We start from the raw sequence: 25,670 nt of genomic DNA on the forward strand, positions 1-25,670 counted from the left end.
AAAAAAAAAAAAAAAACACATCATAGTAAAACCAATACCTTCTCAGCTTCGCATCGAAGCTAATATGTATGATCAGTAAACTTAAAACTGAAAATTATTAATTTAAATTCATAATTTTTTATATTAATAATAAAGATTAATAATAAAATAGTAAAATAATTTTTAACAAAATTTAAATTAGATTCTCTATTACAAAATTTTAAAACTATAAAAATCTAATTAAATAAATTAAATTGTTAAAAATTTATCAGTAAAAAATGATAATGAAATAAGTTAGTTTAATAATTATTAGATATACCTGATTTGCTAGATATTAACGGTAAACCAAACAAATGTTGATTAATTATTCGTGTGGCATTTGTAAGTGATTTTGACGACAAGCCAAATGAAGGTCTCCTTTTTTTTACACTCTCTAGACTTTCCTGAGATGCCCTAGTAAATGGCTGATCCCCAATGTTTGATTGCTAAAATGCATATTTTTATATTTTGAATGTATACATACATAAAATAACAGTTACGAGTGAATGGTAATGAAGGATTTCAAAAAATATGTCCACAGAAATAGTTTTTTGTTTATTTACTGATACTGATTAAATAAAAGTATATATAATAATGAATATTTTGTTAACTAAGAGTTCTTTATTATGAATAATTGATTTTTCAGAAATGAAACCTTTCAAGGCCAGTCCAAGTTGAACATTTTTTGTATTACACAATAATTAAAATTTTATCGTTGTAATATAAAGTTGCAATGTGACTAAATTTTACATTTAAATTTAATGTTGTATAGTTATTTTACTCCTAGTGTATAAAAACATTTTGTTCATTTATTATTCACCACTGTCTTATCAAAGACCATTGTTAGAATAGTTTATTATAGATACATGTTTTGACAATTTGGAGTATTTAGTTAGCTACATTAACATTAATCAGTATTCTTACTTGTAAAAATCTTGTTTTTCTACGTTTTACAGATTCATTTAAGCTACCCCGACTTCCAGAAACTGAACGGCGGTAACTAAATTCTTTGGATTCGTCCATAGGCGATGTCCCTAAGCTACGAGGCGTTTCTTTACAATCAGTGGTTTCTAGAGGATTCACATAGAGGTTCGAACTGTCGTTGTTGATTGTTGGATGTTCACTCGCTTGCTTTTGCAGTTTATGGTGCAAATGTGTACATTGTGGTTGCTGTTGTGGCTGTGCTTGTTGAGATCCCACAACATGATGCTCAAACACAGTATCATGCAAATCTTCTGCAGTTAAATCACCTTGGGAATGGAACGGTTGCGACTTGCAACTAACATAAGTATCTGAACTGTCTACGCTACCTACTTCATTACGAGGTAAACGCAAGGCAGGTGTTTCATTGTTAGGCTTAAGCGCTCTCATTTCTACACTTAAGGTAGTTTTGGTATCGATTGTTGGATATGGTGTAAGGTGCTCTGCATCCAAATATTCTTTGACCTCCTGCAAATTAAATTTCATTTAAGTCAAAATTATTTAATTTTTTTTTTTATCTTTACCACAATATAGTCAATTTTAACAAAATTTTATTATTTTAGTTTTTGATGATATCTATATTTTTGACGTACATATTATCAAATTTAATTTTGTATAAATAACAACAAATAATAACGTAGTGGCATAACTAAGGGGGCTAAAAGAGCTAATTGAATACATTAAATGAACAGTTTTGGTAAAAAATCACTTCAAATAAGATTATTCAATTGTTTTTTGGCAAAAATCACCTCCTTTTAAAAATCCTAGATTGTCTCATGTAATGACCTGTTAATAAAATAAGTTAACAAAAAATTTAATTATATTTTACATACAACAAATCTCATAAGCAATATACGTATTCCTAAATATTATCAACTACTAAAAAAACTGTGTTCCAAATAATCATAATTGTTAATGATTGTTAATTGTATTATGGTTACAGACAAATAAGTAATAATTTTTTTGCGCCTTTAAAAGGGATCCTTTTAAATAAATAAGGCATGTATTATATTATTATGTTAAAAATAATATTTCTTGATAGATTATTACATAAATACTATCTATACGATCAAAATTTCTACTACATGTCAAATTCTAGTTGAGATTGTAATTCATGAAATGTATACATTAACATCCAATGCATTTAGGATGTTAGGAGACAAATAAAATTTAATTAAAGACTAACTATCCGTTTAGTTCAGACTTAATTAAATAAATTGAACATTGTCGTTAACTTGGCGCCTATGTACTTTGTAAACTTAAATGTATTGTAAATGCAATTTTTCGACTAAAAATGGAAACATAAATACTACAACTTAAGTTTTAGTAAATGCTAAAATAACTATTCAATTTGGAAATTATACATTCAATTATCATTTTTTGTTACTCATACTTTGTTTTAATCAAAAATGCAAATAAAAACTATCGAGTCAAAAAGACTCCCTAACAGCACAAAAATTCATGATATAAGAGTGTAAAAAAAGTGTATATAATATTTATGATCTCTTAAGATTAATGATCTGTGATACAGTACTGTGTTTCTCACGCCATGTTATGAACTTATATGAGAGTGTAATGGCATCTAAAACACAAGTACTCAATGGTATAGTGGTATGGTTTATCACTACAACGCTTTGGGCCACGGGATAAGTCTCGTGCCGTAGCTCTTTTTTCACATTATTTCTGGTTTACTTTCGATGACCGGCGGCGCCATCAATGTCATCTGCCATGATATAACTATTAGTAATAATCTTAATCTTCCGCAATTAAAAACAAAACAAAAAAAATTTTTCATTTAACGATCAGGTAATTGTAAAAGCAATTTGAAAAAAAATTTTAAGGTGCTTAAAATATATTTTAATACATTAAAAAGAAGTTAATACGATTTTAAAATAAATATAGATTTTAAGTAACTTCATATAGACGTCTAGGGACCTTAAAAGACATGGGTACCAAGTGAAGTATACAAGAAAGCATATGTGTAATTTCGTATACATCAAATTTTCTAGATCGAGCGCTTAAAATTTCTTAAACAAGTCTTTGAAAAGTTAAATATCTCACAGTTATAAAAACTGGACGATAGATTAATACTAATAGAGATGCATAATTAATTTATGGTTTCTGGTATGATCACAAGTGCAGTTTCAATTTGAATCACTGAGGTTTTCAAGGGTAAGATGCAATGGATAATCTATAGACTCTCTTCTAAAAAGGTAAGACTGAGAATATTTATTTTTAAACACTTAAGGCTACACTCCATATTTTTCAATTCTGGTTCTTAAAAATCTTAAAATGTTTGAAATTAAAACAAGAGAAATTTAAAAAATAATATATTTATTATTATTTAATTTAATTTTACCAATTTGTTTAAATTGAATTTCTGATCCTATAAATAAATTTATTTTTTAAAAGGGTGACTCAATTTTTTTGACTATAAAAAGTCATCAGCAAAAGTGGATTGGAAGACGAGGGCACACAAAAATTGTTGTGACCCTGTTCGCTTCAAAAAAATTGTTTTGTTACAAATTTAATAATTTAAAAAACTTATAAATTATACATAGTATAATTAAAAATTTAACTTATTATCAATTTGTTTTAATATCATTGATACATCAATTTACCCAGAGTCCACACAGACCAACGCTTATCAACACAATTTATCAAAAATTGAAAAGATTAAAAAAAATGATATAATAGTTAAATATAATTGTTAGATTTAGTCAGCCCAATTACACTATTCGTAACGACCCTTATCGTTCTATAGACGGCGGCCTAGAGCATAATTATCTCCTTTCTCTCGTGGTTAGTCCGCCCCTGGTCATCAAAATTTAATATATTAGTAGATTCTTCGGAAATAAAAAATCGTGACTTCTCCTGACTACGTATAAAATTGTTAATAACTTCTGAAATAAGTTGTTATAGCCCAGTTATTTTCTTAACGTGATCATTATTTAATAGATTACTTAGTTGATTATATATGTTGCCATCTAAAAAAATAAAACTGACACTCTTAATGTTTATAAGGGATGATATATAAAATATGTCTACTTAAATCTAAAGAAATTGAACTGATAAAAAGCCAAATGACTTTGAATCAATTAAATCATTTAGATCAGAGAGAAGAATGGGAACGTTAAATACTTTTTTTACTATAAAATTCAACGACTAAGGAAGATAAAGGTTAACTATATCCCTTTATATCACTATTGTTTACCTTATAAAAACCACTGGACTACAATATACATTTTAGATTCCTTATTTATATATTTTTTATTATTATTGCTTTAATATTAAACTAAGAAAAGCGTGTTGAAATATATAAGTATGAAAATGCATGTATTGGTATTGTTTGATTTTAAGTAGATGATTAATTCATCTAAACTTTGATCAATAATTATTCTTAAACAGAATTTATAAATTGTTATTAGACAATTAAATATTTTGTTGTCTAGTGTTGCCTCGCGTGAGCCGTTAAAGTTTAAAAGCAATAAAAAATATCAACCCTTATAACCAAGGTAAAATCAATAATTGTATAATAAAGCTATTGTGTATAGCAAAAGTTAGTAAAATTTTATAAATGTATTCGTTATTAACCCCTATTCCATTAGTTGTAAACCAGGTCTATTATAAATACTAATGTGATGAAAACAAAGTAATACGTTTGCAATAGAATTATTGTAGTATTCTTTTAATCAATATTCAAGCACGTACATTATTTTATACCGGTAAATGACTTCTGGTGTTCCCCCTTTTTTTTTTTGGCACAAAAAATATTTATGACTATTTTTACTCATCATTTGTTAAGGTGTAAGAATCTATCAAGGGAATCACTACGATGTGGCCAGTAATCCGATTAGCCAGTACATACCTGTCAACAGTTACACAATATTCACTATATAGATAAACGAATAGATAATTTAATGATATGTTAATGTACACTATATAAATATAATAGCTGTAAATTGTTACAGGAACCTATTTATTGGGGAAGGGGTGCTCCTTATATGATGAACTTAAGAAATTTCATAACAAAATAAAACCAAAAAAACACTTCACACTCAAGTTATTGTACATATAAAATCAAATTATAACAGAAAATGGAGCCATCTAATAACAATAGTTATTGAGAAAAATATATTTTTTTAATAAATAAGACTTTTATTTCACGACAAAAATTTGGATTTTTATTATGTTTCATAAATTACATTTAAATTATCATATATTGATCGGCACAATATGAGAAAAGCTCGATCGACTTTGATTTGTACTAAACATTTTAACTGCGTAAATATTCAAGTTACCCTCCCCAAATTATTCGTCTAAAAGGGAAGTGCATGTTTCTATCATACCACACGTCACAATCTAACTATTATTTTAAATTTTGTATGCTCGCTCCTAAAATCTTTTTAAAAATACGCCACTGGTGTCAATAGCTTAAAAAAATTCTAAACAATTTTTTATTAATTTTTTTTTAATTTTCTATCCTCTTAAATGACAATAATTTTCTCTACATTTTTATGATGCAATTTAATATACTTAATATTAGAATATTTTTTAAGTTGTTGAAATGTTGTTATAAATGAAAAAAATTATGAATTATTTATAATTAGTTATTAAAATAATAAATAATATTTTTATTTACCTCAAAACTTTTTTTTTCTAAATGAACTATCTTTTTACTATCAAGTTATTAAATTGTTATTATTTATTTATTTTTTCTAATAATTTCCTGAACTTGTTTAATAGACAGTTGAAGTTAAACATTTATTATGTTAAATCATACATATAAGTTATTAATGAATTAATGAGTAGTTAAAATAATTATATTAAAATATTATAATTAAGAAGACATGATAAATGTTTCACAATTACATAAAATACAAATTATATTTAATATTTTTAAGAGAAATTAAAATATTAAATTAGTTTATTCTATATCCATACCAAATTAAATATATACTAAAATATCTCTGATCAGATCCATGAGATATACATTATTTGGACTTTATTATATTATACGCTTTTGTTAACCCATTTAAGGCCATTGCGGTCTCCTCCCAAGGAGGAGGTTTCTTAACCATTTAAACTCCGGGACAAGTGGTTACTCCATCGTCGGATATGGACTAATTTTAGTAAATTAGCAAATAATAATAAGTAAATTTATGTTCAACTTAAAAATAATTGAATAAAAATTTGTTTTTTGTCAATGTACATTTTTTTATCACGCTGAGCAAATGTTTCAATGAAAAATTTTGATTTCGCTTAATGCATGAAGTAGTCGTAACTTGTAAATTGTGAGCTGGAAAAAAAGTCCCAATTATCGTTTTTCCCTTAGTTTAACATATAAATAATTTTTTTTCTACTTCTTAATAAGTTTCAATTTATATTTAAATATATATTTAAGAATATTTAATTTTTTCAGAAAAATTAATGAAATATTTTATGTTCTTTATTTAATATATATATAACGGTTGCGACTTGCAACTNTAATATATATATATATTATTACACTTTATCATATCTCCAAAAGTTTATTAAGCTTATAAATATTTATTCTTTGAAAAATTTTCTTTGGTAATAACGTTTAAAATTAATTAACACGACAATTTTAATTTATATTGAAAATTGGATTTTTCAGTGAATAAACAGTTAAAGATATATAAAAAAGTGTGATATTGAGGAAAAATTAAATTTAAATATTTTCTTTATTATAAAAACTACTAATATTAACTTATTACAGTCAAATTACATACATTTTTAGTTAATGCTCAATGGTGTTTATTCACTGAGTATTCATTTACTTGTGATACTTAATAACCTATAACATTTTTTAAAATTAAATTTTCCACTAAATTACATATAATTTTTTTTTTTATTCATAATATATGCATAATAAACATAATTTCTACCCTTTTAAATAAATTTTCAAAACCTCTGAGACACATGTAGATGGTTAAGTATCATCATCGTTAAAAATAGCCAAAAATTTTCTTTTTACAAATAGAATAAATTTCCGGGTACCTAACATCAAATTTCTTAAATTTGTCTCTACTGTTTTATTATACTAATTATCAGTGTACTAGTCAAATTATTGACGTAAAATTTCTGACTTAATCTAAATTAATATAAAAAGGAGATAATTAACGATCGGTTCAATTTATGTGGCTATTACTATTTGTATTATTTATACCTTTTGTTTACAAGAGCAACATTCGAATTCATTATGTTTTTCATCTAACTTTTTGTTTAAACCACTCTTGACCATCATGGCCTAAAATCAAAATAAAACAAAAACTCACACAAATATATGATAAAAAATAATAAAAAAATGCTGAATCGCGTAACCATATATCAAAATTAAAACAAGTATATAATTAACAGTTAAATTTAAATCATATAACATAAATAGTTTAAATTAATAAGAGCAAGCTACCAGGAAAATGTTGGTATCCCGTTGGGACCACCAACTCTGCCAAAGTGAAATGACATAACTGCATACTAATAATAATTGATTTAGTTTAATTAAGTGTACGAATATACACATAATTAAATTAAACATCTTAACGTTTTTCTCAATTTTATTAACATATACTAGAAATTTAGACTACTAAATCAATAGACGTTAGTTTAAATGTTCACAAATTGATTAGCTATATATAAAACAACAAGGTTTTAATATGATCAATGATATAAACCAGAAATAAAAGTATATCACTTAACTGAATTAAAAATTAAAAATGTTTAATTTTTTTTACTATTTATCATACAATATTAATATTAAATTTTGCTGCAAATACGAAATTCAGATCAAAAAACATAATCACGTATATTATATAATAATAAAACATAATTGCGCTATGAAGAACAAAAACTATAACGGAGTACAAGTTGAAAAATAAGAAAACCAGATCTAAAGTTTTTGATGTCTTAACAGGTTATACAAGTCTTTTAAGATATGATTTAATAATAATACTGGGGTGTTTAGGAAAGTAAAGAATGACATTAAATGACAACGGTACCCTTAAACGTTAACCCGAATGAGTCTGTTTTTTTATTGTTCGCTCAAATGTTGACACTTATTAGAATGGCTTCTGACGGCGCTTATTGGCCGACAGCTGACAAGTAAAAGGCTTGAAGCAAAAAGCAAACAACCATCACATAAAGTACTCACAGCGCTTTCAAAAGGCTTTCCAAAAGAATTAGCGTTCTGCTCCGGATTGTCGATATCCAATAACGTTTGTTCTTGTTTTACCTTGGAATCGTGAACCGCACCTCTAGCTGGAGGCGGTGGATTCAATGGCATCGTTTCACTACAACTACTAGTTTCTTCATACTGCGAGTAATTACTTCCTACTATAAAACAAAAATTGATAATATTAGATTACAATAATTTACAAAAATCAAAAAAGCAGTCATTTAAAAAAAGGGAATTGAATATAAGAAATTATAGTCGAGTTTACGAAGTCATATAATCTTTCTAAGAAGATTTTTTTTTATAGATCGTTTATATTGATAAATATATTACTTTTTAAAAGCAGACATCTTTAAGCTTAATTTATATTCAATTAAAATATTGTTTTAATGTAACTTTGATATAAAATGTTTATCATTAAGATTGTCAAAGAAAGTTTTTAATCATTATTTAATGTTAATAAAAGTTGAGTCGGCAAAATAATACTTTATTTTTTATTATAATTTAACGATAGGTACTATATTATTTGCAAGTTGTGTTCATTGTTTTATTGAAATAAATTATATAGTTTCAAATTAAAAAAATATTCTGCAAAAATGTTGATCATAGTTGATGATTTAAAAATGAATATTAAACTTACCACATAAAATGTAAAAATTACAAAATGTGTAAGTTTAGTTAGATATATAATAAAAAAAAAATTGGTTATTAAGTCTCCAATTATTTTAGTCAATTAGTATAATATATACCTGGATAACTTTTAAAAATATGACATTTAACAAAGAGATTTTGGAAATGAATAAGCTTTTATGATAATAGTTATCATAAACGAAATAATAGTTATCATAAAACAAACGTAACATAGTGTTACGTTTGTTTTTAAAATTTCAACTTACCGTGAGATCGCAGCGAGTTCTGCTTGGATAGTTTCGGTATGTCACTTTCTGAAAATCCATCAAGTTAAAAGAAATAGTAAACTAAACTTTGAATATTAAATCTTAAGATGTCTTATACACAATAGTTTAAAATTAATAATTAATCAATAAAATGTATTAATTAACTATTAACCTAACCGTCCTCTTTAACCCGAACATAGTTTTTTAAAAGGGACGTTAAATTAATAAGTAAAACACTATTAGTAACTTAATATTAAATGGAAGATTATTTTTAATATTCTAAATTTTATTAAATGCAGAGTTTAAAACATATTGATAAACGGTTAATTTGTATAATTAAAGGGAATATTAGCGTGATAAGACCCTCACCAGTGTCGACAATTACGTCGATTAGATCCATGCTCTTGGCAAATGCATCTCTGAGGTTAACATGATGGAACGATACGATGCTTCCTTCTCGCTTCGCTCGCTCCAATGCCTCCCGTCGTTTGAGTGCTTTTTCTCGTCTCATTTGATTTTTATAGAACTCGGCAAAGTTGTTCACTATAATGGGAATGGGTAGCGCAATGACCAATACGCCGCAGATGCAACAGACGCCGCCAATCATCTTGCCTAAAGCTGTAGTTGGGTAGATGTCACCATAACCAACAGTGGTCATAGTGATGCCGGCCCACCAAAACGTTTCTGGTATAGACGTAAACTTGGTGTTATTCTGTTCTTTTTCGGCAAAGTAAGCCAAGCTGGAGAAAATAAGCACTCCCATGGCAAGAAATAACATAAGTAATCCGAGTTCCTTGTACGAGTTTCTTAGTGTAAATCCTAAACTTTGTAAACCAGTTGAATGCCTTGCTAGCTTGAGAATACGTAGAATTCTCATTATACGGAATATTTGTATTACTCGACGCACGTCTTCGAATTGATGAGTATCCGATTTATCTGTCTCGGCCTGTAGCAATAGAGAAACGTAATAAGGAAGTATTGCCAACAAATCGATAACATTGAGGCCGCCTTTAAAAAATTTCCATTTATTCGGTGATGCACTGAATCGGAGTAAATATTCCAGCGTAAACCACGTTATACACACTAGCTCCACCATGGCAAATATTGGATTGTCTTGGAATACTTCTGGTGCAATCTCTACCTGAGTTTTTGGCAATGTGTTCAGAGTAAGAGCTACCGTCGACAGGATGATGAACAGTATTGATATAACGGCTATCACCTGGTCAACAACAATCATTCTAATTTTGGATCAAACTCAAATGTGTACACAATGACCACATAAAACAAATATGCGCAAAAAATTCACACACAATACTTCTCAACGTGCACTGTCTAGGGAGGCACTATTTCAATATATTTGAAACACTTAGTAGGTATAAGGTTATAATGTCATCATTAAATGAATAAATAAAAAAATATACATTTCCGAAAATATAGACGCTGTTAAAATGCATGATTAATAGTTATTTTATAATTAGTAGGTTAGTTTGAATGATATTGTATGCAAATTGTAAATTCGAGTTAATCTTGTAAAAAATGTGTTGTAAAATGTTTAACACTATGAAGTTATCTTTGAACTTATATAATTATACGATAAAGACCTTTCAAGTACATAGATGTTTAATTAAATTATTATTACAAGAATCTTTTAGAAAAGCGTATTTTTTCAATAAAAAAAAAAAAATGTTTAAAATAACACTCACGTGACATTTACAACAAAATAGTTTCAATGGAACTAAACCAATAACATTAATTATTTCCATATAAACAGAGATTGATTTGACCAAAAATCAATCTTTTTAAAAGATTCTTCTATACTTCAAAATCAAAATTCAAATAAATATTTTCTAAAACTAGTATTTGTTACCGAAACCGAAATTTTATCTGTTTTGATAATATAAGTTAATACCATATTTTATAATGTATTTATTTATAAATATATTCAATTACTTTTATTTTAACGTCAGTATTCACAATGAAAAATTTTTTTAGTTGTGCATATTTAATATCTCTAGTCTTTACTTTACATGTGGTATAATCCCGACAATGTATATTAATCATTGATGATAATCATAATTAAAAGTATTATATGCAATTATACATTTTATCAAACAAATTAATAGTATAATATTCTGATTAATTATTAATCAGAATACCATCAGCAAGTATATATTATTATCAATTGATTTGAAAACTTAGTATGTATTTTTCCGATGTTGTAGTATTAGGGGTGATAAAGTGAGTTAATCCCCCCCCATCTACAATAAAAAGTATTTCTGCGTTACTATGTAATCCAACGACAAAGTGGCACAAACTTGGAACCCTTCAAAGTGAATCAAACAAAATGTATAAATGTATTTAGTTCGTTGCTTTAATCATAATTTATAAGTGCTAAACACTATACTTTTTCTTTGTATACTATTTATGGAATACAACACATATAACTACAAATAGGAATTATACGTATTTATAAATATTGTTAAATTATTCTGAACACACCATCAGCTAGAACAAATTACAATAAATTGACTTTAAAACTTAGTATTTTATTGTTACCAAGGTAATAGTTTTGGGGGATTAGAAGGCCCTAAACGGAAAATGTTTCTGCGTTTTTCTATAATCCTACACAAAGTTACACAAACTTAGGATCCTTTAAAGTGGTTCAAACAAAATTTATAAATATATTTAATTCTCATCCCTACAATAGGTAATAACTTATTGCATTTTAATGTGTGAATTTTATATAATATTATTACATAAATTATATAATTATTTGACAGATATTGAGTCCTATGTTGTTGGAATTTAATGTCATTATTTTCGGGAAATTAACTATGGCACATTGCATTTACTTATGTATGTCATTGTTTAAAATGAATTGCAGACTTTATAAATCATATGATGTGCACATTAGTGATTTAGTGGAGGTATCTAATTAGCTAATAAAAACAGACTTCCTTTAGTTATTTAATGATACCATGTCATATTTTCAATTCGGTCATTGTAATGATTGCTAATTAAGGAGATTTTAAAATTTCATATCAACAAAACATCTTAAAACTAATAAAAACACTAAATCATGGTTTCACACAAACTATTATATGTTTTCATGATTTAATAGTTCTAATTGATAAAAAATATGTGCTATTAAATTGCATTTCAAGGATAATATATGACAGGTATATTTATAGCTTAAAATTATGTCAGGTGTAATATGTAATTTTTTGCAATTGGACAAAAAGGTTTTTATGTAATTTTTTTGTTTTCGAGAAGAAGAAAAATTTAATCGTTAGTGAAATTCTTATTTGAAGGTGGAAAATACTTAAAAAATACATAATTAAGATGCGAAATTCATGTGTCCGACACTAAGACCAAAAGTTAACTAGGTGATGATACAGTTGTACTTTTGTTCAAAGAGCTAGTGACTACCTTTTCTTTATATAAAATTTTATATACACCTTTGAAAAGTCTTAAAATGGTGTTATACCAAAAATGAAATAATAAATCCTCAAAATTGTGGTTGAAATCTATATGAATACTGAAAATAAATAAAAACCATTTATAAATTGAAATAATGACCTAAATATTTTTTATCGGTTTCAAGCCCAGCTGTAAAGTGGTATTCAGGACTTAGCGAATTAACTTAATACTATTTTAGTTAATATAATGAAGTAATTTATTGAGTTCCTTTGCCTTTGAATTTTATACAGAGTAATATTTTAATATTAACCACTAGAATTCTCTTAAAATAACAATTATATTAAGAAAATTGTTTTTGAAATTTTTTTATTTTATATAATTTTGAATTTATTAATTATTAAGTTTTTATTCAAAATTAGTCCCTTGTACCTTACAAGATATTAATGTAATTAAAAATTAACAACTTTATTTATTTTTATTGTTTTTTTATCGCTTTATCAGCTCATTAAGGGCTATAGAAGTCTCCCCAAAGGAGGAGATTTCTTAACCATTTATACTCCAAGACGTGTGGTTAGTCCGTCGCCGGAGAGAGGAATGGCGACTCCAATTACCAATTACTCCAATTACTGATCTCTCGTTCAGCAAATGAAGCCGTCCGTGTCCAAGTTTCGAACCCGAGGCAGTGTGCGTCAAACATTGTCGCGTTACCGACTCGGCCACACTGTTTCTATTTTTATTGTAACATTAACTGGTTAATAAAATTAAATATGATCTAATTAAGTAAATGACAAATTAATAATAATTAATTGAGTCGATCAAAAGTTGTCATCCACTACGTATGTTGCTTATTAAAAAATATAATTTGATACTATTATAAATTACAAGGGAAAAATAAAATAAAAACTTAATGTTTATAAATATGAAACAAATCATCGTTTGTCTAATAATAAAAGAATATATCTGTTTGTAACAATTTTATGGCGTGTGATATAGACAGAATTCTATAAGGAATCGTGATAATTGGCGCTTATTATCACATTTCAATAAGTGATTTTTTAAGTCATTAGACAGCGAAGATAACTAATATACAGTAAGTTTTAATGTTATTTTAACAGTAAAATTCACTGTATGTACTGTAGGGTTGTACAGATTGTTGTGTAAATCATATATAATCATTCCATCTATAATCATGGCCTTAAGTTATTATAATATAACTAAAAATATTAAGGATGAACAAAATTTGGAATTATTATTTTAAGAAGATTATATAAATAAGTAAAGACGATTAAATAAAATTGACATTTGTCAATTAAAAATTGATAATTATGATTATCTATCTATTTAACACTATTAATTTTTATCATAAATTCAACAAATCAAGGTGATTGTTTAACAATCATTGTCTTTAAAAGTATAGTAATACATAGTGTTCAGTAAGTAATGAAACGGAATTCTTGTGTTCTCGTTGTTTATAACAATTGACCTGTTTTCTTACTTACTGAACACTATATATATTATAAGTATAAGCAATAAAATTTTTAAATGGAAACATAAAAAATGTCTTTGATGTCTTAGAAAATCTAATTAATTTTGATCCAACTAAAATTTTTGCGTTTTTTTTTAAATAATTTTCATAGTTTTGAACTTTGTTAAAGGATATTTTTTATTATTTGTCTTTAATAAGAAAAAATAAAAAATAATATGTTTTAATTTCATGTTTGATTTTTACAACATTTTTAAATACCTATTTTTTTAGCCATTTTTTCATAAAAAAAAGTTGATAACAATTTTAGGATAGAAGGGAGTATAGAATAGGTTATTTACCCACTATAAATTTATATAGTGCGGGTGGATATAGCTCGTATATGTATACTGCGTTACATATCTACTCTGTGTAAAAATTCTTCTTATCAATAAGTACGTATCCTTAAGTCTTTATCAGCCAATCAATATTTTTTGTAAGAAGAGAGCTATTTTGAAGGTAAAAAAAAATATTAATAATAAATAAAACAATTTTTTTTTGTCTTACTAGAGACAAATAAAAAATCTGTAGATAGTGTTTAATTTAAAAAAAAAAACTTGTCAAAAAAGTAGGTCAATTGAGAGCTGAGAAAATAAATGATAGCTACAAAAAAAAAACCACATAGTAAAATAATATTAATATTAATTTCTTCTCACGAGAGGAGACTACAGTAATGGAATCCTTGATAATTATTGAAGTTATTGAAACTAAATGAGATAAAAATCAAATGAGTTAAACATTTTTTTTTAACTCAAAAAGAATTAAAAAAAAATTCAGTGCCACAGTCGTGAAAGACCCAAGTGTTACCGTCTCAAAAACCGTACGTCTCATTCGTCACTTAATAAAAATGGAAATTTAGCTAGTTCAAATTTTAAGTTATTTTTCTCGACTTCAAAGAAAGAAAAAAATTTAAATATGATTAATTTTTTATACTATGTCATTTAGATTGATATAATATTTATGAAAATCAGTGTAATCCCCTTATAATAAAATAAAATACAAAACCAAGAATTTTAACACAATTATAGCATATTTTTAAATACGGTAGCTATTTTCACCATGTATTCTCCTAATAAGATATTTAAAAATAAAATAAAATACAAAACCTAGAATTTTAATAGAAAAATAGCATATTTTTGAATACGGTAGCCATTTACGCATTTGCGTTAGTTTTTGTAAAAAAGTTGCTATTTTAAATCCCCTTTGTTAGCAGAATAAGTGTTAGATTTTCAAAAAAAAAATAGAAGGTGATTTTTATCGCAAATATTACATTTTTTTTTTAAATTTCGACAGCAATTTGCACATAGTAGATAAGGTGTCGGGACAAATTTTTTATTTTTATTTTATAGTACATAAAATAAGCTTTAATTTGATATATGTTTAAAGGACGCAGTATTTCCGGAACATTTTCAAAAGTTAAGTTGAAAAAGTTAGTTTTTGTAAAAAAGTTGCTATTTTAAATCCCCCCCAATGAGCAAGTTAAGTGTTAGATTTTCAAAAAAATGATATCAAATGAAAGAGAAATATCTAAGGTTTTAGTATAAAAAATAATTATGTTGATTTGTTTATTTTTGAAAAAGTTATGGAAGTTTTAAGAAAAAAAAGTGAAAAAAATGACAAAATTTACCGATTTTTAAATTTGTAATTTTTTTGGGTATTTCCCCCATTTGCGGGGAACGAGGGAAAATTTTTTTCAACTTTTAAGGGTAATTTCTTCAACTAGATACGATTTGTGATCTTTTGACGTATTGTTGAAAGAAATCGGTCCAGTGAGAGCTGAGAAAAAGTGGCAACAGACATAAAAAAAAAAAAAAAAACATCATGGTAAAATTAACATCGAAGCTAATATGCTTTTAATTAAGTTCAAACTGTAGAAATTGTTAAAAATAAGTTACGAATAATATTCTCTGGATCAAAAGTTATTAGTTTTGTTAAAACATAGTGGTACACACCGTATGTTTAATCTGATAAAAGATAAGAAAATGATCTAAGGAACAAAATGACAGGTAGTTAACAACTTTTAAACTAGCGTTTAGAAGTTATTAACACTTTAGTATAAAGAGTAAAGGTAAAGCGCAGATCTGTTTATTTTTACTTCTTGTCATTTGTGAATCTTACTACTCCTACCGCTCTGATATGAAAATGCTAATATTTTTTAAAGTACTGGTATAAAATTTGTTATTGATCGATCATTTATACTACAACTAGATCATTATCTTATTTGTAAACCGGTCAAAGACATATTTCTATTAAAAAAACAAAAGTGGACACAATTTTAGGAGGATAAAAGTGGTAAGACCATATTTTTCTTTGATAATTATAAAACGTAGGATATTATTAACTTTTGCAAAGAAAACATGATTTTATGTTTTATACTTTTAAAGATATTGCATGAGTTATAGTTAAAAAATTACTCTTTAGAATAAATAACTCTTTTTATATGTCATTGATTTTCAGATGAATCATCTTTATCAGCCAATAAAGACAAATGGTAAAGTAGAGGGACAAAGAAATCTAAAGTCAAAAACAGTTTTATTTATGTTTAACCAAATGAGATTGTGTCACGCAAATTGGTGGGAATAGAATGGAATTTTCAGAATAGTTACTTCAGAAAATTTCACAACACACAATATTGCATACAATATGTAATTCAGAGTGAATTTATGTTTGTAGGTTATGTTTGCATTTATTATGGTTGTTACGCAAATGATGGTTTAATTAGAATGCGTAACGCGGTCGTAGTTTGCGTGTTAAAGAACACTAGTTAATTTGTTTGGGATAACAGTTCAAAGCCAAAGTTTTTGTTTCAACTTAGATCGGGTGACATGTTAATGACAAAGTCGGTTAGCAGCCACTAAGTGTAGAGGGAGAGATCTTATTCACTAAATAAACAAAATCAAAAGCGAAATTCACAAAATATAGAAAGCAGTCCACGGCCAATAAAATCAAAATAATTACAAATAATCAAACACAGTCACTCGCATTCATTTATGTGTAAGTGTATAAACGCGCAAGTCCAATAGGTAGTAAAGACCGGTCCCGGGGCCGGTAAGTCAGTCACATTAAACGGACGGCTATACCGGCGCCGATACGAGCCTCAAACGACCTTTAGACATTAACATTCCTTAAGAACACACTTTTTATTTTTAAACGAATGATTATTTTCTTATTGTCCAGTTTGATTTAAAATGATTGGCGTCTTCTGTTGACTTCTACGACGAACACGTCCATCGCGAACAAACTCATTCCACACACCAAACTTGTACAATAATTTTTCATTTAAATTTGCCGAGTTCTATTTACTAGTAAATTATATCAGTAGGATGCGGATGTCGATAAAGTAGTGTTGTACGCCGGTGTTAAAAAACAAAAGTGTTTTTTAATAGTACAAAAAAGCAGCTCGTGCATAATTAATTCCCTGTCAACACACTCGTTAAGAAAACAACAAAGATAAACAAATATCAAACGAAATCATAAAAAAAGTTGCTGGTACAAATATATTTTAAATTCTTTCCGGCAACGTGATGAACAACATAATTAAAAGTTTGCTTATTATTAAATTTAAAAAAAAAAGCACGCATGTATCTATTTGAACATAAATAAAAACAAATACGTGAAGACGTGCCGCATGCGGTCAAGCTGACCGTTGACGGACTTAACATCGAAGACTTACCCTCGCAGCTATGCTCGTTGTAGGTTTTTCTAACAAATCCCAAAGCATTTTCTGATATTGCGCACATTTCCCCTCGCCAAATTCCTCCTCGTCCCTTTGACGCAGTGATTCGGCTTCTTTTCGCATTTCTTCGTGCACGTGCTCTTTTCGCTGATGGTATTTGTGTTGACAACACGATTCCAAGTAAAGTTCGTCCACACCCCAATACTCCAAGTCATCGCTGAAGGCAAGTACACACATTTCGTCTACTAAATGTAATTTTCCAGTTCTGTAGAAATTAAGCACCTGAAAATGGCATAAACGAATTTTAAGTATAATTATGAAAATTTATCCCTAGCAAAAATTTTTAATTGAAATGAAATTTGAAAGCCGATTACGGTTGATACATTCAAAATGTCAAAATAATATTTTATTATTATTATTCATCATAGTATAACAATAAAAATTAAACGCTGTAAAATTAATAACTTTTCACCATCATGCCGATCCATTATTATACATTTGTCGGATACTTACTAAGAATATACTAATAAAAAAACAAACGAAATATTTACTATACTATTCATAGTTAATTTTAATACTTTTGTCAATCTTTAAATGAAAATACGAGAAATGGTGAAAAACTAATGTTTTATATTTACATTTCGGGTGGATGGTCGTTTTAAACCTTTTCTGTACTAAGTTTCTCATTGGATTTTCATTTGACAATATAGTATTTATTATATATCAATTTAATAATATATATCATTTATAGTATACTATATTGAAATTTCACTTTGATCAGTGTTTTTTAAATAAAATGTCTAAAGAAATTTATAGTAATTTTAAAATGTTTACGGTAGCGTAATTTTGAGATATTTTTTGAAATTGATGAAGTGTTTTCAAATTGTCGGCGCTGATAGGCCTAGATTTTGATAGGACTAGATTGATGACCAACTCTTATAACGCTAAAATGATATTAAGATAATTATGCATTAATGACAGATGTATTAATTACACATATACATGAGCTAAAGATTCCTATCTCCGTGTAAGCCTCTGCTTATGTACAAATCGGCTTTGTAGAGGCAGATAATAAAAATGATATTTCATAGCAAAACAAGTTTAAACAAAATATTCGTTAATTAAATTACCGAGCTAAATGATTTTGGATGTCTGTCGAAGAAATACTCGTTGTCCGCCAGTGAATAGTCATCGCAAAGCTCAGCAATAGCTTCATGTGTATTACAATCACGCAGTCGGCCCAATCGAGTGTGCGGCAGTCGTTCTAGTGTTCGCCACAGTATTTCGTGTTTCACACCACCGACATTGATGCACACTCTTCGATTAAGGGCTTTCGACCGCATGATCATAAAAGGTTCAGGGGGCAACGAAGACAACGAACGGCTGTGTAGCCGACGTTGAAGATCTTTTGCTTGCGACGACGTCGCCGTCGTCGGACCCGGTTGTGATGGTGTCTTGGCAGGGAACCTGATTTCTTTTTGACTGTCCGGGTGAGCTGTGGCAGAGGCGGCCGCAGCAGTCCATTGAACGACCGCGCCGATCGGCGGAATACATGGGCCGCCACAGCCATTGTTTTCGATTCCGGTGTCCGCTTCGCGTTCCGCGGCCATCAACCGGACACCGGGCAGTCAACCATCAATCTCCTGCCACCCATTGGTCTACAAACAAACAAAATCGTTATACATAAGTAATATTTTATAGTATAATTAATACAAATTTATTGAAAAATAACTTGTAATCTTTTAATTTTCTTGAAAATTTCAAACTATTAAAAAATATACGTTCATTTTTTATCAGCAAAAGCATCTGTTAAGTCGAGTTCATAAATGTTCAATTTTTGATAATTTTTTTTTACCACGTCATCTGATGCCGAACGCGAAAAACTAGTGGATGTTAAAAGAAAACACGTTTTAAAGAAAAAAATCAAGTTAAATATATTAGGAAAATGTCGATTAATATAGAGACAACAAAAGTAACAGTAGGAATAAATAAATAAATAGTTGGGTTAACCGAATATTCCAACTGTCTTAATTGCAATTGTTACTATAGGACACAATACAAAGAATAAACATATTAACGCTACAAAACTTTATTTAATATGCATTTATATGAGAGTCCTAAATTTTTTACACATTATTGATGAGAAAATTATCTGTAATCTAGCGTTTTTATTTTTTGTTTACATTATTTCTAGTATTTTATATTCACTAGAAAATTTTGGTAAAATTCAATAGTATTATAGTTTTAATATTCAAGAAATAACTTTAGAATCATTTTTTCTTTATAATTTGATAAAAAAATCGAAAAATGTGGTGTCAAACAACTTGATAAAAGTTGTCCTGCGCAAAATAATTTTTATGCAATAAATGAAGTTTTTGTCATTTTCATGTGGACGCCCCCAATGAAAAGTGTTGTACCTCACTTACAGTTACCTAAATTAAAAGCTAATAGGATTTTAAGAATTGTTTGTTCACCTGTACGGCGTCCTCTTAAGGGTGTATATATATATTTTTTGTATAATTGTTGAGTCCAGAAAAAAGTCATGTCAAGTTCATTGTAAATAGTTTTTTGTATCTCTTGTAAAATATACTTTTTGTAACATATCCCCTTTTGAACTCAGTAGTTCATCTAATTTATCATTTTATAACTTAACGATAAAATTATATCAACTTAAAACATGGTATGTTAAATAAGGTACGCGTGAACAGCTGTTGACCGACTCTTATCAGCCGTCTCGTCGCCAGCCTTTACAGCAACCAGCAGTGATGACACAGGTTAGTGACTTACATTGTTGTCGTATAAGAATGATATTGTGCGCATCAAATCGTCTAGTGTAAAAAAGTGCAGTTGTATTTTGTGCCATTGGGAAATTATGTGAAATTTACAAGCCTAATTCGGTTTTCGGCAGCCACTTGGATTGTTTTACCATCAACGGCTCTAGTGGAGTTAGTATTGATTTAGCATTTAACAGCGATATTAATTTCGATGTAATAAGTATTATATTTCGGTATTCATCAGTTGGCTGAATCAAACATCAGTTGAAGCGACCGAGTAGCAAATTGGATCGTATTATATGAATATATTAAAAGTTGAATATTATATATCCCCCTAATCAAAATTAGTTATATTATTATTTTTAAGATAACTTTATTATCATTTCTCTGGATAAAAGTTCGACGGTAAAATAAAGTGCCAAGTCATAAATAATTAAGTAATATATTAATCTATTAAATAAAATTATTAAAGTATTTAAAAAATCAATTTCTTGTGAAAGAGATGACATGGCTATTGCTTGCCATCTTATAAGAGTTTGGTTCCATCAAATTGTACACGTTCTTCTCTCTTTTAAAAATTAAATTACTTACTCAAAGGACATTAAAATATAATTAATATTTAATATCAATTATATTCTAAGACCTATTAAATTCAAAACAAAGGATAAGAATTTCAAGTAAACGCATTATTATAATTTCTATCAGTTCTAAACCGCAAATCCACTCATAAATAAACAGCGTTAAAAATTTAACTTTATTTGATTATCTAAGTAGTTATATGTTACAAAATATCATATTAGAACATAATAATTATATTATTTAACTCTATTTCTATAAAAAAAAGTACTCTATTGTAAGCCCATTGCTATATCTATGTTAAAGTATATATCACTGCTGACATAGTAAACCAAATGACAACAGTAAATTATGTGGGTTTAAAACTAAAATGTTTTTAATTAGTAACTTCATTTTGTGTGAGATTAAAAACACGTAACACTTTATTAGAAGAAAAAAATGTAATACAGTAAAATTGTATTATTATATTATTTCACAAAATTAATTTTAACGTTAAGCAAAATTAATAAAATAAGTGACTTAAGCATTATGGAACTATTAATATTTTTTTATCACATCTATATGTATATTCATATCGATCGTATTAAAGAGCAAGTACATTAAGTATATGTCTTTTAGATTAATAAAAATACTTTTATTTGTTTAATAAAATGTGTTTCACTCGAATTTTTACAGTAGATTGGTATCTGGGTATGTTAAGCTTTTTTTAAGAATTTATTTTACTTTTAATTTCTAATAATACAATAAAAAATTATTTATATAAAATAATTTGACACATGAATAATAAGTAATTTTTATTTTCATTAATAATAAATTAACATATTTATCAAGTGTTTTTCATCGTAACTTTTAATTAAAATTTCATTATTTATCCCGAAACTGGTACAATGCGGTATCACACACTGTTGCATTATATTTGGATATACCTCTGTAGGTATTTATTTTATTTTATTTATTAATTTTATGTCTGTAATTTTGATATCCAAATATTTATATAACTAAATAGGTCTAAATATCGTTATCGAATAATGGGGTTGTATCACCGCTCTGTACCAGCAACGTTGTATTTTTTCACTGTATTAATTACGGGTTAAGATTATTGTATACCCTCTAAATATTTTACCGAATGTCCGTCTAGAGTTACAAATAATTTTTATTCAGAGAATAAAAAATGTTTTTCATTTTTCAAATAAATAATTTATACCTAATAGAGTTACTAATCTGTCAAATTAAATGAAGTAAGAAATATAAGAATTTTCTTTAATAGACACCTCTAAATAAATCATTCATAACCAAAAACAAAATATTTGACATGATATATTTATTTTCTTACGTTTGGCAATAACACAGAGTGTTTGAAATAAACACAATAATATTTTATTGGATAATTTTACTCTGAAATAATAATAAACGCAAATGTTCATGAACAATAATATGTTCTAAAGATAATAAAAATAAAGCTTTTTAATACAAAGTATGAAATCTGATTACAACTTAAATTTGTATCTACTGTACTAACGTAATAATTTTTATTGCATAATCATTATTGTATTATATTTTTATGGTCGTTATTACATACATATAATAAATAATACATAATTACATAATTACATAAATCATATGTATTGCAAATGAAATATCTGCGGATATTTAATATGCGTCCAACTGGCCAACTCACATCTTATCGGAAATATTTTAACTGATTTTGAATGCAATTTTGACGCTCATACTGAAATTAGCCTCATAGTAACATTAGTTCAACATTTTGGAATAAATTTGTATTAGTGTTTAGTGGACCCTATACACATATTCACAATCTGCGGATAAGATGACTAGTATACAGTGAGACATACTTGTCCCACGAATGTTCGTAATTTTGTCAAAAAATACCTAAATAATAAATAATGAGCAAAAAAAAGCCTTAACAAATTTGAGGAAATTTTTGCTAACCAAACGATTAGTAAGGAGGCATTACAAAATATTCTTGTTTTTTGTGCTTGAAGGATAACAGAGTTAAACAAGATCACTAGGCAAAAAAAAATGGCAGAAAACACGATTGTTGGTTAAAGTAATGACATCTGTGAAATTTTAGTCGAACAAAAAAAAAATTATTTTATTTCCACTCATTAGCTACGCGGTATTTTAGTTCGGGTTGATTTTTCACTATTATATAAATTCCAGGAGTTACTTCTGAAAAATTGAAAACTGGAATTATGGATAGTCCTAAAATCAGATTGGTTATAAATGATTCTAGTTTTTTTTTAGTCTAAGAATTTAACGCAGTGAAAAACATGGGAAACATTCATTCAAATCATTAATAAAATGTTGGGAACACATTGAGTATAAAATAACTGTACATTGGTAGAAATTTTTTTGTCATAATTTTATCACGTATATTTTGGATTTTTAGAAATTAGCAGTTTATTTAGTCATCTTAATAACTAGAAATTATAGAACTAATCTGAGGTCAGATTCGTAATCAGCGTCAACATTTTCAAAGTTAAATTATTACTGGCATTAAAAATGGTTATTTTATTTTATATTCACTGATAATATAATTTGCTATTTACTTTGAATTTTATTTAAAATTAATTCGTTAAGTTTCTTTTGTTTTTCTTTGTTTTCTTTCGTCTCGAGATCAATTCTTATTTACTTTCAAAATTTGTTGTACTATTTCTACATACTAATCTTTTAAAAATAATAGCAGTAATAAGAGATAATTGTCGAGCTATAATAATATTGTGTATTGAAAGTTATAAATATAATAATTATTTTTACTTAAAATAAATAAAATTTAAGAATTGACAAAAAAAATCTTGATAATTAAAAATAATATTATTTAGTATAACTCTAAAAACATATTGAAACTTTTACGAATCAATATAATCAAGTATTTACTTTTTAAACATTTACAACAGTTTTTATTAAAAAAAACTTGTTTTAATTGATGATACTTGTATACTTGTATATTTCATTGGATAATATTTGATTAAGTTAGTCTCCTGCTATTGTCTTTTTGATCCATACGTCATTTTATTTTATCATACTACATACAGTGAGTATTGTTTTGATGGATAGACTTTATATGAACGGAGGAACAAATTGGCTTTATAGCTAGAATCTGGCATCGTAAAAAGTCAACTGAATTCACTACTGGCCACCTGTGGTGCATTAACTACCCATATCGACAATCTCACTTCGCCTTTCGTCATTCGAAAGACCAAAACAATAATTTATTTAATTAAAAGTAAGCAAGCTTAAAAATCTTTTTTAATAAAAAATAAAACCATATTATTTTTTAATTCATTGATGATATTCATGCATTAACTTTTTTTTCAACGCTCATTAATTTTTACAGCTCATTAAGGACCATAAGGCCTCCCCCAAAAAGAGGTTCCTTAACTATGGGATGAGTGGTTAGTTCATCATTTGAGAAAGAGAAGCTTACTCCAATTACTGAACTGATCTCTCATTCAGCAAAGGGAGTTGCCCGTAATCGAGTGTCTAACCCTAAACATTGCACATCAGACATTGACGCGTTACCGACTTAACTATACAGCCCTTTTCTCATATTGACACAACTCCAAATGTGGAGTAGTATAGTGATAGGTAATAAAGTGACCCAAAGTATAGAAATGTAGTGGACAATAATTGTATATTGTGTATAATAGGTCGTGCCCGTTTTGTCAATTACTCAAGTAACAGTTTAATAACAATTTTGAGCTATGTATACGAATCAATTTTTAACAATTAGATATAAATTGATACACAACAGGGATGCGTAATTACAAGAATGACAAGGTCTGGAAAAAAAAGAAAAGAATATCAGAAAAGCAAGTAACACTTTTGTACTGTTAAAAATATGCTAAGGCGTTAAGAAATGAACAGCGACAGGCTGTCAACAGCCCATCGAAACTTGGTGGAATTTGTACTCCCTATGTCATAGATAGGATGCATATTTAACCAATGGCTGACATATTAATAGCAAGACTCCAGTGGGTGCACGTTTAGTACAAAGAACTCTGTCAACATACAAAATTCATATACATAAATTTTGTATATTAAAATAACTAACGAAGATTGTAATTAGTTATTAGCTTATTATTATTAATTATTGCTAGTATCTGATTGACAAAATAAATTCTGCCCAGCGAATTAATTGGTACAATTAATTTTCCGACCGGTCCAGTAGTTAACCTTAATATCAAAATATAACGGAAATTCAGATTTAAAAATATATATAGTTTCATGATGTATGAAAGAGATGGTTTTTATATTATAACCCCTCCCCAAAAAAAAAAAAAAATTTGTAAAATACGACATGGTCGTTTGTAGATTAAAAGAGGAATCGAGTTTTGTACAATTTTGTGTATAACATAAGGAATTTATCAACGAAACATTTTATTATAAGCAATTATTAAAAATTATTTTTTTTTTATTATGATACTATTTTTTTCATTTTTTTTATTATTATTTATATAATCTTTCTAGTCCCTTATTACGATAAGGGTCTAAGAAGTTTTAGGAAGGGGAAAATAAGTTTTTCACAATATTTTGTTCTATTTCTCCTAATTTTTATGATAAATTATTTATTATTTAAGATTCCTGTTTGGAT

The 25,670-nt window shown here is 27.2% G+C and overlaps 1 protein-coding gene across 2 annotated transcripts in view; it reads right to left on the reverse strand.

The window, feature by feature from the left end:
- LOC126901485 (potassium voltage-gated channel protein Shab) overlaps positions 1-25,670 on the reverse strand; it is a 33,651-nt gene that overhangs the window by 3,753 nt on the left and 4,228 nt on the right. The window contains exons 2-9 of one of the 2 annotated variants that reach the window (XM_050677953.1): positions 18,836-19,363; positions 17,703-17,987; positions 9,457-10,306; positions 9,088-9,135; positions 8,171-8,352; positions 7,190-7,270; positions 943-1,467; positions 299-464 (exon numbers count right to left, since the gene is read on the reverse strand). In XM_050677953.1, the coding sequence (XP_050533910.1) occupies positions 299-464; positions 943-1,467; positions 7,190-7,270; positions 8,171-8,352; positions 9,088-9,135; positions 9,457-10,306; positions 17,703-17,987; positions 18,836-19,315 (2,617 nt within the window). In that variant the 5' untranslated portion in view covers positions 19,316-19,363. The remainder of the gene's footprint in view (positions 1-298; positions 465-942; positions 1,468-7,189; positions 7,271-8,170; positions 8,353-9,087; positions 9,136-9,456; positions 10,307-17,702; positions 17,988-18,835; positions 19,364-25,670) is intronic. The other variant, XM_050677954.1, reaches the window with a different exon arrangement.

Source organism: Daktulosphaira vitifoliae, unplaced genomic scaffold (assembly GCF_025091365.1).
Source record: "Daktulosphaira vitifoliae isolate Bord-2020 unplaced genomic scaffold, ASM2509136v1 Scaffold_3, whole genome shotgun sequence".
Classification (NCBI taxonomy): Eukaryota; Metazoa; Arthropoda; class Insecta; order Hemiptera; family Phylloxeridae; genus Daktulosphaira; species Daktulosphaira vitifoliae.